General features: G+C 44.3%; 1 protein-coding gene across 5 annotated transcripts in view; it reads left to right on the top strand.

Moving 5' to 3' along the window:
* VPS13A (vacuolar protein sorting 13 homolog A) overlaps positions 1–17,280 on the top strand; it is a 2,994,934-nt gene that overhangs the window by 2,123,029 nt on the left and 854,625 nt on the right. For all 5 annotated transcript variants that reach the window (XR_011280366.1, XR_011280367.1, XM_069625905.1 and 2 more), the window contains one exon: positions 7,648–7,801. Coding sequence is in view for 3 of the 5 variants with exons in the window: in XM_069625905.1 (XP_069482006.1) it covers positions 7,648–7,801 (154 nt within the window). In the remaining 2 variants the exon portion in view is untranslated. The remainder of the gene's footprint in view (positions 1–7,647; positions 7,802–17,280) is intronic.

The raw sequence follows: 17,280 nt of genomic DNA, 5'->3' as shown, positions 1-17,280 counted from the left end.
TCCTCGTATTTCCCCCCCCCCTGTTGCACGACGAGAACAGCACGTGGCGCAGCTGCTGCAGGAGGTCCACGCTATGTTAAAAAAAAGGGGCGATAGAGCCCGGCCCATAAATTATCCGAAGCCCTACTGTCATGATGCCTACCTCCAAGGAGCCAGGTCCGACCCAGCAACCCCAGAGGCAGGCATCATTTCCCCCAGGGAAGTGCCAGCGGGCCCAGGCTGGGTCCCTTTGGACACAGTCCTGGCGCCTTAGGCGCCAGGCTCATAAAGCTAGACATGTGTTCAAGTGTTTTAAGGTGCACTTACCTGATGTAGACCATGCTGCTACATCCAGGCCCTCTTGAGGCTTGAATGGAACTACTTTACCTGTGGAACTACTTTCCCCTGGGTGTGGTCGGGGAAGGATACATACCTGATCGGTGGAAGGATATATAACTGGAACTTCTTCCAAAGCTATTTAAACCACGCCCGATCAGCAACTCACGCTTCGCGTTGTTCTGCTCCTCGCAGCTGGACGCTCACCGTGTCAGCTCCTGCATCTGGACTTCAGCCACGCCTGTCAGCACCCTGGGTCACCTGCTAAGAGAGAATTGGAGAGAAAGAAGACCTTACCTGCTAAAGCTGCATCACGGAGACTTCACACCGACGATCCTGAAAGGGAAGACATAATTTTAAAAGCATTTCGCTTCAATCGCTGCAGCGCTGCATTTCACTCACCTTTCCTGGGCACCTCCATCTTCAGCAGCGATCATCCGGATCCGCAGCCACTTCCCAGAGCCTAGAGAGAAAAAGACAAGAACACAAGGTGAGAGAAGGAAGGGAATAGGAAAAGCTCAGTTTCCTTCTAAGACTTACCTGTTGGGTCATTCCCATTTCATTTCGGGTCCTGCCGCTTCCTGGCATTCCGGACCCCGGCCCCTATGGGGAAAAAAGACAAAGACATTGAATGAGCGAATGCAAAGACATTACCCGAACGCTCATCCAGAACTTACCTGTCATTTACTGGAACTGCACTTTTCACTTCGGGTCGGCGCCATATATCCAGCATTCCGAACCCCGGCCCCTAAGGGGAAAAAGACATAAGCGTTAGCGCTTGCTGCAATAAGACAATGAACATTATTATTAAGCTTGAACTTTTGAACTTGCTACAGAACTCTTACAGCGCCTTACCTGAATAGTCAAGCTTATTTGAACTCCCATCAAACCTCAATCCAGTGAAGTAACTGGGTTTCAACGCGCCCCTGCATCAGAAGCAGGATGGAGAACTCATCCTTCCAGTCCCTAAGGTGAGACTTCACGGGGAATCAAGGAAGGGTATCGTGGAGGGTTGGAAGGCAGTGGGAGGCTTGAGCATTATTCCGTCAGTAGGTAATACTCCCTTTTCACGCACAGGGGAATATTCCTGCGAGCCAGTGAGTCCATCTTCAGAGTCCTGCGCTTCACCATAAAAGAAGCATCAGCACTCGAAGCCAGACCTGCGCCTCCGTGGGAATCAGGTGAGCGTGACACCTACTTGGAGCCATCACAGAACGTTCTGTTTCTGGGTGTGAGACTCAACACAGTAATGTGTCTGGCGTTGCCCTCGGAAGAGAGGGTGGTAGCCATCCTGGGGAAGGTAAAGAGCTTGTTGTCAGTGCGGTCGGCTACAGTGTGAGATGTCAAGTCACTGCTGGGCATGATGTCCTCCATCACCCTCGTCCGTCTTTGCAGACTGCAGATCAGACATCTGTCATGACTACTGTGAGGGGGCACAAGTTGTGACACAAGCAGTCTCCCACCGGAACCCTGAGGGCCTTAAAACCACTGCAAAAGGGCTCCTGGAGCCAGTCCTGGCGCCTTTGGCACCAGGCTCATATGTAGGAAGAAATGGCTGTTTAAACTAGGTCCCATTTATGTACATGGGCCTTTAAATCCAACATGAAAGCACCAACACGGCCTAGTTCTAAGAACCAAGCCATGTGGTCTAGTGTTTTGGGTGTGGCAGGCCTGGAACTACTTTCCCTCGGCTATATAAACCACACCCTGACTGCAGAACACGCTTTGCGTTATTCTGCAACCAGCAGCGTGACGCTCACCGTGTCCAGCTCCTGGTCTTCAGCATCTTCCTGTAATCCTGCAAGAACAAGAACAAGATTATTCTCTATTACCTGAGAAACCACCATCCAGCACTCAGCATCTCAACTGGGCTGCAATCTGTGGAAACCGAGAGAAGTAGAAACATCACTCACCTGTGAGTACTAGCTTAAGGACTTCCGGCGAACCGCTACCACAGCTGCTGCTCGAACATCGTGACCTGCAATAACGAGAAAGGAAAAAACAATATTAGAATGCACGCTTTCAAAGTATCTAATTCCATCAGTCTTACCTGGATTCCATCGCGCTATGCCACGTTTCCATCCGGAGCACCACAGCAACATCTGCAAAGGAAAAGAGACATATTCAGGTTTGCTTATAATATTAAACAACCGCACAGCGCTGTACTTACCTTAATGGATTCCGGGGGCCTGTTTTTCATTGCGCTCTCATCCACTCGCAGCACCACCACAGCGGCCTGTGAGGAGAAGAAGAAGAAAACACAGGTTAGCTTTAAAAGACAATAAAGGCGCTGCACTTCGTGCTTTCTCTTACCTAGAAACGTGCCTCTCCATCCGGCACGCCAGCATCAAGACTTTCGCACCTGAAAAGAAGGAGATAAAGACATTAACGAATTTCCACCATAAACAGAACAAAGACTTACAATTAACAAACCTACCTGCCTACCAGCAGATTTGGGGTCACAGCAGGCCTGGGCCCAAGGAAGGCGTACTGCACCAGTGAAGCAACTCGGGCAGCTCGCCAACAAACATGTACCCCTGCACAAGAAACGCAGGACGGATAGCTCACCCTACAAATAACTAAGGTTAGAAAATAACCCAGTGGGAAGGGAATCGGTCAGAGGGAGGTGGGAGATTCACCCATTAGAGACAGATATCACAAATCCTCCCTTCTGTAATTGCAGATTAATTATTCAGCACTGGGCAACTACGCATCTAGGATTCCAGATCTCAGAGCCTTCCAGACACCCCCAGGGATATCGGGTGAGCGTAATAACATCTTCAGGAGTTTCTGGATGTGAGGTGGCTGCAGGTCTCAGGATCCTGGACAAACAAGATCACCCTCAATGAGGCGTGCCGACGGGCGATACAGTGGTGGTGGTGCGTGCGCCCTCACCTCTCAGAAGCGGCTCCATTCCAAGTCCTACCGTACCAGGAGACGGTCATCACAGATGCTTCCCTGAAGGTTGGGGAGCCCACACCGGACAGTTGCACGACACAGGCCTCTGGCTGCCAGAAGAGAAGACTCTTCACATCAACGTCTTGGAGCTTTGGGCGCTGTTCTGGGCCCTCAAATTCTTCCTGCCATTGCAGGGATCTTCACGGACACTACCATTTTCTACATCCAGAAACAGGGCGGGACATGCTCTCCGGCTCTCTCCAAGGAGGCCCATGATCTATGGCGCTGGGCCCTTCGTCAGGACATGTTTCTCGCTCCTTTCCACCTGGCGGGCACCAAGAACACCATTGAAGACTTGCTCAGCAGGGAGCTATGTTTTTGCCATCAGTGTGAGCTTCACCAGGACGAAGTGGATCTTCTATGCCGCAAACGGGGTCAGCCCCAGATCGACCTCTTCACGACGGTGACAAACTCCGAGTGTCAGAGGTTTGCCAGCAGGTTCCTGCTGCCGAAAAGCATGGGGGATGCTCACTCTTCCTTTACGCCTTTCCTCCGTTCCCACTCCTGCTACGAGTTACACACTCAGACAGTGTCACTGCAGGATGATACTTGTCACTCCGGCGTGTCCACGCAGATATGGTACCCGGACCTACTATGTTTGTCGACGGTGCCATCCATTAGGCTGCCGCTACTTCCCGATCTTCTCGCCAGAGAAAGAGGAGCGATTCTACACCAACACCCAGTGTCGCTGAACCTCGGGGCCTGGCTCTTGCAGCCCTAGAATTTGGACATTATTCTTTGCCAACGGAATGGAAGGATATCCTGGCTAAAGCCAGAGCCTCTTCCACGTTAAAGTGCTATAGCCATAAATGGAAGCAATTATCTGCATGGTGCCGGGCACAGAGGATCACTCCCCTGCGTGTCACGGCCATGAAGCTCCTGCCATCCCAACTTTCCTTGGCCAAGGCTGGACTTGCTCATGCCTCTGTCAAGGTGCACTTAGCCACCATATCCTGTTGCACCAGGACACCAAGTAGGCCTTCCCTGTGGCCTCACAGACTCATCAGGGAGTTTATCAGGGGCGTCTTCAAGGCTTTTCCACCAATGAAAGCTCCGGCTCCAGCTTGGAAACTCAATGTGGTATTGACTAAACTCATGTGGGCACCCTTTGAACCAATGTATCCGGTTCCCCTGAAGCTCCTCTCATGGAAGACGGCTTTCCACGTGCCGATTACCTCGGCCAGGCAGGTTTGGGAGATCCAGGCCCTGTCCTGTAAACAGCCATACTCATCCTTCCACGCTACAAGGGTGTTACTGCATACACATCCCACCTTTATGCCGAAAGTGCTGTCGGAGTTGCACCTCACGAGCCTTTAGTGTTGCCTGTCTTCTTCCCGAATCCGTCATCACCAGCGGAGAAGGCATTGCATTTGCTCATACCTTTTTTCTGAAGACTTCTCAGTTGTTCATAAATTTTGGACCTGTGAATCACAGAAAGGCCTTGTCGAAGGCTTTCATCTCCAGGTGGCTCTCCGGCTGCATCATGCACTGTCATGGGCTGGCTAACAGGCCTATTCTGGGCCGGCCGAGAGCCCACTCCACCAGAGCCTCCGCAGCAACAATATCGTTTCTCTCTGGTCTGCCTCTGCTCGACATCTGCAGGGCTGCTACATGGACGTCCTTGCACACCTTGATGAGAATTTACTGCGTCAACAGGGATTCCAGGGAGGAGTCCCGGGTCTGCCAACCTGTTCACTTGAAGTAAGTCGGTTCCAGGGGTGAGTGTTTTATTGCTTCTGTTGAGCCTTGCCACCTCCCATGCTTGTGTATATGTACTGTTGTGTAATCGTTATTCATGAGCATTTGAATCCATGCCAGACCCCATGCTGGAGAAAGTTGGGTGTGGCATGGATTCACATTCAAATCCTCCCTCCTTCCCGTCTCTGGCTCTTCCTGGTTCATAGTGCTTACGTGCTTACCAAAACCGAAGATGGCCACCAGGGGTGGAGCTTAGGGAGAGGACTGTCATTGGATGGGGGCAGTATGACCCAGAGGACAGTGATTGTTTTAGAGGAGAAATACAGTTTTAAAGCTAAAGTGAAACCGTTTTTTCTTTTACCCAGGATTTCCAGCCTGACAGGAAATATTCATGAGCACGTGAATCCATGCAAGACCCATGCTGGAGAACAGGCGTTACAGGTAAGTAACTTAAACCTTCCCAACTTTGATGATTGTAGCAGGCTCACTATGTCTATCGCTGTATTTGAAAAAGGGACATCACTGATGGGGAGGGGCTGTAGAAGGGGCCTGGGTAACTGGAGAAACTGGAGTAACTGGGTAACTGGAGTGGCTGCAGTCTTTTGACCAATCTCGCAGATGGTGACATACGTTTTTACATCTGCGAACACTCTGGACCTGGAAAATCGTGGTATTACCTGGCTCTGGGTCTTCCCTGTCCTCTGATGGGCGGCCGTTAAATGGGAATGGACCAGCTCTAATACAATTCAGCGATGGCACCAGGGAATCACCAGTTGGGTCTGGTGAAGGCCCTCTTTCCTCATGTTCCCTGATACAATAGTGCTTTCTTTAGGCAAAAGAGGGAACCTGCTTGGCTACGTCCTGCCTCTTTTGAGGTTACCGTCCCAAAGGCCTCTGCTACGGCTGAATGATTCTTTTGGGCGAAGGCAAGATCGGATAATAGGTGGATGTCTTTGGTCTCACTTACAGCTGCCTCCTCTCTAATGAGGTCGACTTCACCAAATCCCATTAACCCCCTCTTGGGGTACTGGGGTGAGGACTTTTTCAAGGATCCCTTGTGCTACAGCCTCCCCCTCCTTAACTGGATAGTTTGTAGTCCCATGATTATGCAAGATCACCTTCACCTCTCCCATATAGTACGAGTCTACCATGCCTGCTGTAACATCTGATGCTTGCTGCCAGGCAAGTCCAGACTTGTTGGCTAGTCTGATGTAGGTTCCTAGTGAAGGGGAAAGCCTTAGACCTTTTGGTATCAATCGTCTATAGCACGGTTAATGGGGCTTGCTCAGCTTCCTCCATGATTTACTGTTCCAGGGATGCTCCTCCAGTGGACTGGTTCACTCATCTCTCCTTAATTTTCATAGGAGATTGGGCATACCTAGGTTCAGATTCCAAGTCAGCCTTTAGTACATGGTGTATATGGTCATCACCAAATCCAACCGCAATACCCCAGATGGATCCCACTTACCCTGTCCCCTAGAGTGTGTTAAGTGTAGCAGGCTCACCTCCCTAGTACCAAAGGAGATGTCTTCGTCTTTGGGAGAGGCAACGGTCTCCTTGGAATTGTCACACCCAGTTGAGCTTAATTCCAACACATGAGGTTCAATGTGCGCTCCACTGCCTAGGTCCTTTACCCCTTTCACAATCGTGGCTGGTTTTCTGCCAGATAGCCGATTGACGCCAACCTCTGTATCTGTTTTGAGAAAGACAATAAAGCATATAGTGGAACTCCTAGATTTTATCCTGATGCTGCTTCTTCTGGACAGAGTGCCATACATTCAGACCAGCAGTTTTGCAGTGATAGCTCATGTTTATCGTTGAACTTTAGAATTTCTGTCTTTGAACCATTTCATTTCAGCCTAGTGCGTCTATGGGCAACATTTCCATCTGTCTGCTATTACATCTGCTATATCTTTCAGCCACATGATTCGCTGCATGTAATCTGCTTAAGTAGAACATTGAAGACGATGCCATTGTATCAGGTCTTCCAAAGAGGTTACATATAAATTAAATAGAAGTGGTGATAGTGAATATCCCTCCTGCTAGTACCTCACAGACGTTTTTGATGTCCTCGAAACTGCGAGCCCCTAGAGCAACTCTTTGGGTTAATTATGATAAGAATGACTTCATCCACTTTAACACTGTGCCAAGGAAACCCGGCAGATCAAGTCTGTCTAGGAGTCTTCTGTATAGCCATTCGTAATTACCAGTATCTGGGTCAGCTTGTAGTAAACACTTATGTTTGGCAATCCCAGACCACCCTTCCTTTCTAAGTTGTACAGGGTTTTAATTATTGTTCAGAGTACCTTTGTGCATTCCAGTTCTTGACTATTTACCAGTTTTCCTGCTTTTGAAATTATCCTTGGAATGTTCCTTTGAGGTGGAAGGAACATATTTGTGAAATTTTGACCCAGATGCACGGTAGGCAACAATTACCCTAAAGACTCAGATGGTACCAGTGCAGGACGTACTATAGTTTAATTAGCAAAGTCCCTTGTATCGTGCCAGGAGCAGTTTGTGCAGCGTAAAATGTAGAAAGGGACAAGTGGGTCCTCCAGGTAAAATTTTAGTCTTAAGGTAAGTACTCCCTTTTTCTTGACCGTTTTCTCACTATGTCTGATTCCATTGCGATGAATACTTTCTTGTTAATTTTGTATGTGCCATCTTTACTTCTAGTTCAGACATTGTTTGGGAGACAAAACCTACGAAGAAAACAAGATGGCGGCCAATGAGTATCAAGCAGACTGAAAAATTAGAGGAAGCCTTAAAAGAGTATACAGAGTCCTCTCCTTTAGAAAATAAGTTGGTAGAGTTGGAACCTAATGTCCAGGTAATGGTGCAATGCATACTTTTCTTGTTTTTCTGCCTATGTTCTATTCTTACACTTATTTCACCTATATCACTGCACTTTCTCCTAGAGCCCAATATACTTTCAAAAACTACCCTTTCCATAATTATCTCATAGTATCCGGTATTTATTTATTTAGGCATTTGTAGAGCACGCTAAGCCCGGGCACATAAGGCGCTTTGATACAATCAATGAGTCAGTTACACATGTAAGAAGAAATCATTGACACTCTGGGTTGGTACAAGATACAGGCTTGAGGGGACTGGTCAAAGATGCTTGTTGAAGACTATTGCTATGTATTTTAGGCGAGAAGCAACGTTTTGAGCTGCTTACAAAATGACCAGTAGGTGTCTTCGAGTCTCAGAGATGGTGGGAGATCGTTCCAGCTCTTGGCGGCGATGACAGGGAAGCTTGCTCCTCCAGCTCTTTGGAGGCAGAATCTGGGGGTGTTGAGTCGGTTTGTGTAGGTTGAGCAAGTATGTATGTAGTTTGAGGCTTTGGAGGATTTGGAAGTGAGGTATTTTGGAGCAGAGTTTGAAATGCATTTGTGGGTTAAAGCTATGGTTTTGAATCAAATGTGCTCTTTGATGGGAAGCCAATGTACTTTTCTTCTGTCTAGTGAGATGTGCTCTTTTTTGGCACTGTTCAAGGCAGCGTATATAACGCATAACTTGTTTATGTTCCAAGATGAGGTGCCTGCAAAGAGGCATTGCAGTAAACCAACATAGATTCTGTCAGAACCCTAGCAATGGTGAGGCAACTTTCAGAGGAAAGGAACGGATGACAAGCGCAGATAAGTTTAGTGATGTATGCTGCTGATGAAGCGATGGCGCTAACTTGCCTGGATAGTGATACGGTAGAGTCTAGGTTATGACTGAGGGTTTTGACACTTGGTAAGAAGGGCCCTCATACCCCCCTTTGCCCTGTTCTGCTGGGCACTGCACACACATAAGGAAGACTCAGGAACAACAGGAGGCTGGAGCAGGTTTTCAACCAAGATATCAGGTTTTTATTTCTCCAACAGCCGACACACCTGATACATCATGGAAAGTACACAAACTCAGCAGAAAAAACAACCCCTTCCTATCTCTGATTTGTTGACTCGTATGGCCTGAACAATGAGCTGTTCCTATTTCTGCTAGTGATAGGCCGACCTCTATTGCCACTCAACTGACACCTTTGGCACACAGGCCTGGTCTAAATTGGTCCAAACCACTCCAAGCCCCCTCCCTTGCCCTTTACTTCAACTCTCATACAAAACCAGACTCTCCATAGATGTCCCACATCTGTTAGTTCATTATTCTGTACATATCCTTCAACCTGAGATACATTTTGGCACCAGCCACTGGATTTCCTGTTTACGAATGCCCCGGATTTCTTCTCTCCTCCACAGACCACACTGTCAAGATTAGAGTTATGATTCACGGAAAGTCCCGGTTCTCCGGCTACTTGACCGTCCGTGAACTATGAGATAATTACTTTCCATTTCAACACTGTGTTACAACAATTCATTTAATTAAATACTCAAATTCTCTTAAAGGGGATGTCTTGTCACAGAAATGGTTGATTGCCGTATTTCTGGTCATAACTTGACACCTAATCTGTTTGAATTCTAGTTTTATAACTTCTTACTAAGCCATTCATTATTTAACAATACTGACACATTCTAACCTTATAAACGTGACTCGTTAAAAAGCGCTCGTGCTTTGAGGCATTAGGATTTCAGTTTTCTGCATATCTGGAGGCAGTAATCACCTCACCAAGCTTTTCTATGCCTGGTTTAAGTGAGGGGGGGGGGGGTCTGTCTCCGCTGCATTCAGTTTTAAGGGGGGGTTAGACTTCTTATTCACTCCTCCATCTTGCAAAGTATTTTAGTTCTTAATACTTTCAACCACACCCATGTCCGCCCTCCTTAATTCTTGTTCAAAGAGATATCCAAACATAATTCTCCAATCGTCAGTACTAACACATTTATACTCCTTTACTTCTGAAAACATGTGTGCCTCTACCTACTTGTATTTACTTTTATTTGAGCCCTACCTTCATTCCCCAATTTACTTTTAAACTAACAATATGCTTCAGAAAAGGTTGAACCGTTATGCATTTTTTGAGGGATAGTTATTAACTTGAGGTAACCCAACAGCCCATCATACATTTTAGCCATATCACGGCTCATTGTCCACATTTTGTCTGCTACTCCCCGCTCACGACATCATATTTTGCTCCTATTATGCTTATCCCTGCCTTTTTCCTCATGCAATAGTTCATTTTTATTTTCTTGCTGTTGATAAATCCTCCACCCGACTCATCTTGCTTTGGCATCCGCGGACCGTCTGTGTCCTGTTGTCTTTGTCTCCCGGACCTTTTTTGATGCTTAGGCCAGGAGTTAATTGTCTCTCTTATCACCAAAAGTTTAAATAACTCAAGGAACAATTAAGCATGGGTGCTTGCATTTGAACCAAAGTCACAAGGATGGGGAAGTTTCTGCAAGAATCAGCAAATGTGACTGGAATTTGGGCACTGGTTGGGTTCCTCGATGACCTCGCACAGCTTCTACGGCCAATTTTTCTGATCCATATAGGTCCCTCATTGTATACCTGTAAGATAAAACTGAATAAGTTTTCTTTGCAAAATAAACATGTCTTCCTTTATTAGCACAATTCCTACCAACCCATCCCCTTACAACCCCTTGATTGTACATTCTGGCAACCTTATCCTGCCTTCTAAACAACTACACATATTTTGTTTGGACGTCCCTGCCTCCTATAAAAACTTTTTGTGACACTTTTTCAAATCATTCCTACCTCCTAGACAAACTTTAGTTACAACATTCTTAGGTCATTCATGCCTCTTAGACAAGCTATATCCAACATTTTCTACTGTGTGGTCGGCCTGCTGGAACCTGGTATGTCCTTAAATAATATTTTATACAACCAGTCCTTCAAGGGACACATTTTCTCCAGAGGTTGATACATTCAAAACCTGGGAGGTAACCATAACAAACAAAGAAGTGCGTCTTCTTCCTTTCCTGTCTTCTAGGCGCATCCGTAGCAGACAAAGGTGATTCTTGGGGATCCCCCTCATCTGTAGAAAATCGAAAGCGAGACAATAAGTCATTCGGGGACTGGCAAGGGGGTTGTGGTTCTTCTCACCCAAAACCCCTTCCTCCTTTCTACTAACAAAAAATACTCTTTGGATTCACTTCTATTTTTTCAGATCATTTTACTCATGGGTCTTCCCTAACTTATTGGTGCACTACAACAATGATATTTTTCACCCTTTGTTCAATATCTGGGCCAATACTCATGCTTGTCTCTGGTTGGCTGCATGTGCTTCTTCAGCTTAGTAGAACGTGCTTCATTCATCTTAACGGAACGTGCTTTCTGGTCAGCTGTAAATAATTCCTCCTTAGCAGTAATTCTTGCTGCTTTTCGTTCTTCATCCTTTTCCCGGTTGTGTCGGACCATGGTCTTTCCTTTTTGTGCTTTACTTTCATCCTGTTGAGACAAACAGAGCCGTTTAGCTGCACAACATCCCTGCCTAATTCAACTATACTTAATCTAGCCTACGCTTGTTTTTCTAGACAATGGCACCAATTCTTACTGTGTGTCTTCATTTTTAGCATAAACTACAGTGTTTGCCTGTTCTAAATATTTTTGTACCCTTGCCAAATCAAACCCCTTTGGCATTATGAACAGAAAAATAATTACCCACCTTCAATTTGACATCTGTTTTCTGTGTTTGTCTGAAGTGGCCATGCTTTCATCTATTTTCTACTCTCTTCACACCTGATTGCACCTATCTTGGGAAAAATGGCTACACACTTGAAGACATACTTTCTACCTCTTTTTCTGTTACTCACCTGGATCCTCTTACTTTGGTACTGATCACTGTGTGTTCACACCCTTTTAGTGTGAACCAATACTTACCTCCTTTCCTTTTCTCCCTATTAAAGGCCATGCAGACATGTCTCGTGTTTTCACGCAAGATCCACGACTTTTATCTGTAACATAATCCAAAATTGTTATATGCACTCAAAACATTGTATTTTAGTTACCTCAGTATATCTTCTTAAATTGATATGATATGATAGGTTATTTATAACGCGCTTAATACCCAGAGGTTTCTAAGCGCGGACCCAGGGATCGAACCCATGTTGCTCCGTGTCATCTTGCTTCCAAGGCAAGCACGTTGCCGTTGAGCTATGACTTTGTATTCAATAATCTTTGTCTGTTCAAACCAATGTTGGTCAACCACACCCTTTTCCTTATTCTCCATGGTCACTGATGTTTTTTATTGCTCTAAGTTATTTTTTACTGTCGGCCAGGAATTTTCATTAGTGCTTTTTGTTTTCAATTTTTTTTTATCCATTTTATGCTTCTGGGTTTATTCCCTGTCCCTTTATTTATTTGTCCAATTATTCCTTCCTTCAATTTCTCTTTTATTCATTTTTTATTTAAGATAAATCAATCATTTTTATTTCTTGCCACTTTATTTTTTCTGGACCTATGCCAAAAAAGGGCCAAAGTCTACCTAACATTTTTAATCCTTTTTCTAATCGTTTTTCATTTATATTGAGTACTCATTTCATTTTTGTCATGTATACTAAAACATGCTTCCTTTCTTTTTACTGTATGATACTTTAAGCAAAGTACCACCTCATACGCCATTAAACCCTGTCTAAGTATACCATTCCCTGCGATGTTGTTTAACCTAAATCTTTTTATCTGAACCATTACTGTCCTTCATGATTCTTATTTTATTTTGTTCACTCCTTAATCATTCGCCATGTTTCCATACTTTATGGATACCTCTAATTGCATGGAGGTCATCTGTCTCCTCCTCTTCCTCTTGTTCATAAATGTCCATGGTCTGAGCCTGAATTTATTAAATATTCTCATCATTTTTCCACTAGGTCAAACTGCTGTCTATATTACTGCACTTTTGCCACAACAATAAAATCCTTGGGTCTTTACCACAAACAATCTCATCGGCCTTCTGCTCTTTTCATGCCTTTAGAAATATGCCCATATTTAAATTGTGCATGTCTCAAAATGAACAAAACATGCTTTCTTTGATTACCTAAACAACATCATTATGCTTTAGGCTTTGTCATCCAATCCTTTCATCAACCATCTGCATCCTACAATGACAGAATCTCAGTGCCAGCTCTGAATAAAAAAGCTATTTTTCAAGGAATTTTCCACGCCAGCCTCGAAGGCCCAAGAGATCATTAAAGAGCAAACCCTGGTGCACCACCATACAGTCTGCCCTACTACACCGAAGTGGAGCTCCTATAAAAGAAACTTCAAGAGCACCACAAACCCCTCACTTAGCACATTATGCTATCCTCCAAATCCAAAAAAAAGGTCACAAAAGACCCAATAACACCTTTCAACTTCAGAGAAATCGCTGAATCAGAAATAATAGAGATCATGAATAACATCAGGCCATTCAGCTGCAAAGGCGATGTCTGCCCCGCAAAGCTAGTCAAAGACTGTTTAGAAACACTTGCACTGTTTTTCATGACGTTCATCAATGCCTCCTTCAACCACAACACTGTCTCTGCAGCTGGAAAACACCCTAGGACTATACCTTGACTCACCCCAGTCCATGTCACGCCAGGTTAATGCTATAACCTCTTCCGTCGCACTTACCATTAAGGTTATCAATGCAGTTAAGCCTTTCCTCTCTACAAACAAATTGCCTATCTAATTCCAGCATTACAGTAGGCACCAAACTGGACTACTATAATGCCCTCTTCCTGTGCATCTTTGCAAAAAACCTCAACCAATTGTAAGTCACACAGAATTATGCCTTGAGGGCGGCAATGAGTATCCACAAAAGGGAACACATCTCATAGGCTAGGAAGGAAGCACACTGGCTATCAATAAAAGACCACATTCTTTTCAGAACCATGGCCATCACACATAGATGCCTCTTCACCTGACACCCCATGATACTTGGAGAGGATCACTCTCAACTCGTCCACCAGACCCACCAGGTCTCACCTAGCAAACCAGATATACGTGCCTATTTTTAAAAGATCCAAAGCTGCGGGGAGCAGCTTTCAACATCTGGCTTCCAAAAGCTGGAATACACTACCCACAGCATTATAAAATGAAAAAGTCATACACTTCCTTCCTCAAAATGCTGAAAACCTTTGTTCAACCAAGCCTCTTCGTGATCCAACCACGATGAATAGCTAAGCTAGCTAAATGCTACCTACTAACCTACTTAGCATTTCAACAATGCCATCCATGTACTTATGTTTTTCCTTGCTCAGTGTATTCCTGTACCTGTACTAAGTGAGCATACTTTGACAGCACCACGATGCCCACGGGCCGATGTGCGCCTCATAATTTCAAATAAATAAACCACTGGCAGGTGCCTATTGCACTATATCAAGGCTAATCATGACACACGCTCTTCCACTAACTCCAGTTTTCTTCCTTTAAACATCACTATATTTAAAACCTTGAAAAAGCCATCCTCAGCCTTTTAAAATGCATGTACCACGTTTCTGTCTTTGCTATATGTACACAGTCCCAATGTCCACTGCTAGACAAACAAATGTTCTCTTCTTGCCATATTTATACTGGGCACCTCTACAACCCTGGGGCCACTTAACACTTCTAAACACATCAGGTCACCCTATGAGGCTGTCCTACTGTGAACACATGCATTCCTCTGTTTTTGCAAATGTATTCGTTATTTTTAAGCTGACACCTTTTATTCGTTTGTGTCTCTGTGTATTCTGTGTTTACATATTACTGAGGCTACATGTGAGCTTACTTACTCGTCCTCTGTAGTAAATTCATTTTTCCATGTGATGCACTTTATTTTCACAAAATGCAACATGTTCTTACTCTATTTGAACCCGTGCCATTAATTGCACTCATTATTGTGTGGTCTTTTTTTATCAACACATTCGCAATAATGTATCTATTTTGCCACCCTGCTATAACGACTACCAAGAGTCATAATGCTCGCTCTCATGGGTCTGTTCTCTAATGCTGCGCGCGCTGCACAGGAGTGCTGCCCGCTAGGAGGTCACCCCTCCTGTTCCAACATGCGAGTTCTCTGCATGCTGTTGACATCACATAGGCTGGCCACTCCATTTCTCCTGGGTCTACAAGATTTCTCAGGCGCAGCAATCACCGCCACTTAATTCAGCAGCCCATGATGCAAGGCAAGAGGGTAGGCATATATTTTATTAATACCTCAACCATCTCAAATTGATAAGATAGCTCAGCGAGTTGAGCGCTTGCTGATGTGATCTGGAGCAGGATCTATAGGTTGCAGGCTCAAATCTCTGGCAGGGCCAACTCAGCCCTTCATCCTTCTGATGCTAACACATTAGCACCAATTTTGGTTTAGAGACATTGTCTGTGACTGTGTGCTCTGTGAAACCGCTTTCAAACACAGGTGCTGTAACGCATCATTATCTCCATTTGTCGTGCACCTTGCCCCAGTGGCACCTGTATCTTTAAGTCTATAACCCTGATTGCTTTTAAAGACCCGTCAGAAAGGAAAATCTTCCCTGCTGCCACTATCTCCTCGCTTACCTCTTGAGGGTTTTATCCCAAAAATGCCGACAACCATGAACTTGCTCGGTTTCTGTCAGTGCTTTCTGCCGCATCCATGGCAGAATTCTCCCTCACATGTCTGACTATTTGCTTGCCAGTTTAAACACAATCTCCTTATAGACTGCGCCCAGCCTTTGGAGATACCATTTTATCCCCCGTTTTTCTCAAACAGAAAGAATCCCTGCATGTTCAATATATGTGTCACAAAATCATTTAGCGCCTTGAAGCCCTTGGGCTAAGCAAGCGCTTTAAAAATGCAAAATAAATAAAATAACCAAATCTTATTGCGCTGTCAGCCCTCATAATGGCATGTTCGGTGGCTGTCTTCTCTAATCACAAGGGGAGTGGCCCCTTACCACTGGGTCAAAAGACCCCCTTTGCAGCGCAAACGAGGCTCGCCCTTGTATGAGTCTCTGCATGTGTACATTCATGACATCAGTTCCATTTGCATTATGGCAACAAGAATATTTTCTCAATATAATTTGAGCATTCTTCAACTGCAGTCTGTGCTCCTTCTCTCATGCACTACAGCCCTTAGTTATAAGACCATTGATGTTTCCTGTAGCTAATGTGATTAAGCATGTCTTCCGCCCACGATGGCGAAATGCTACATTCCTCATTCTTGGTTTACACAAGTCAGTTTTAAACTCGGCAAAATCTTTATCTCAAGGCAGTTCCATCGCTGTGATATTACAGCATTCCTGTCCAAGTAATCTCTGTCTCCCTCCCTCGTGTTTTTGTCTAAGCCTTGCAAACAGAGCATAATTTACTGTTTGTATGCCTACTTGCGTATTTCAAAATAAATCTCAACATTATTTCAATCTATTTTTTCCAAGTCTACAGGCGCATTACAAATAAATAAATAAATAAAATAAAAATGTTTCTTAAACCAAATGCCTACTGAATTCTTAAACAAATATTTTTCTCAAAACAAAACATAACACAAACACTGCATGTCTTATCATGCTTAAAACATAATTTTTTTTCTAACCCGATGTTCCTTCACTGCAAGCTTTCTTATTTCTAAAAAACACTAATCTTGTCAACATTTCAATCCATTCTATAAGCTAGCTTCGTCTTGAAACAAAACCAAGAAACTGGCATTCCACAGTACCGCGCTTATCTCATTTCTTACTGGGTAAGCCATTAAATCATTCCTTCTTTAACAGTCGAGCGTCCATGGAGCTACACAACTCCACACTCTACAGCTAATTCCTTTTCATAAATCATTATAAATCCAATGCGATTCTTCTGTCGCACAAATCCTATCATCCGTCTGGAAGGCCTAACCTCATTATTATGAAGAATTTAATCATCTATCTGTTTGCAATTTTTATACTGTGCGCCTTTTTTTTTCTTCTAACGTGCTTCTGCATGTCATTCTGAAAGCATCACTCTTAGTCTATCTTTGAGCTATTTATATCTTTAACGACTAAATGCGATTCTCTGTCGTTTGGGGTGTATGCCGTAAATTAATTTACCTACTGTTAGAAAATCAAAAACTTAACTGCGGAATTGCTGGGCTTTAATATTTTATAGAAGCTTAAAGGGAAGCAGCTACTTCGACAGAAGTTTTTATCTATCTAACAAGTCTTGTCTATTTTATCATGGGAATAACACGGTTCTGTTTACTTTGATCTGTAGTATCTATTGATCTTGTAATTTTTTTACATTTGACCATTTTTAATTCTTGGCTAAAAGCCACAATTTTAAATCATTTGAAAGTCAATTTTTTGTCATAAACAATAATGTACAGTGCACACATTTGGGACATACAACATAACTCATAAACAAAAACAGACAAACTTGGCTAGCCACATGTATCCTATATGCCATCTGCTCTCTCAGGTGCATTTTACCCCTATTTGTATT

Source organism: Ambystoma mexicanum, chromosome 6p (assembly GCF_040938575.1).
Source record: "Ambystoma mexicanum isolate Mex_15411 chromosome 6p, UKY_AmexF1_1, whole genome shotgun sequence".
Classification (NCBI taxonomy): Eukaryota; Metazoa; Chordata; class Amphibia; order Caudata; family Ambystomatidae; genus Ambystoma; species Ambystoma mexicanum.
This window is presented reverse-complemented; position numbering and strand designations above follow the sequence as displayed.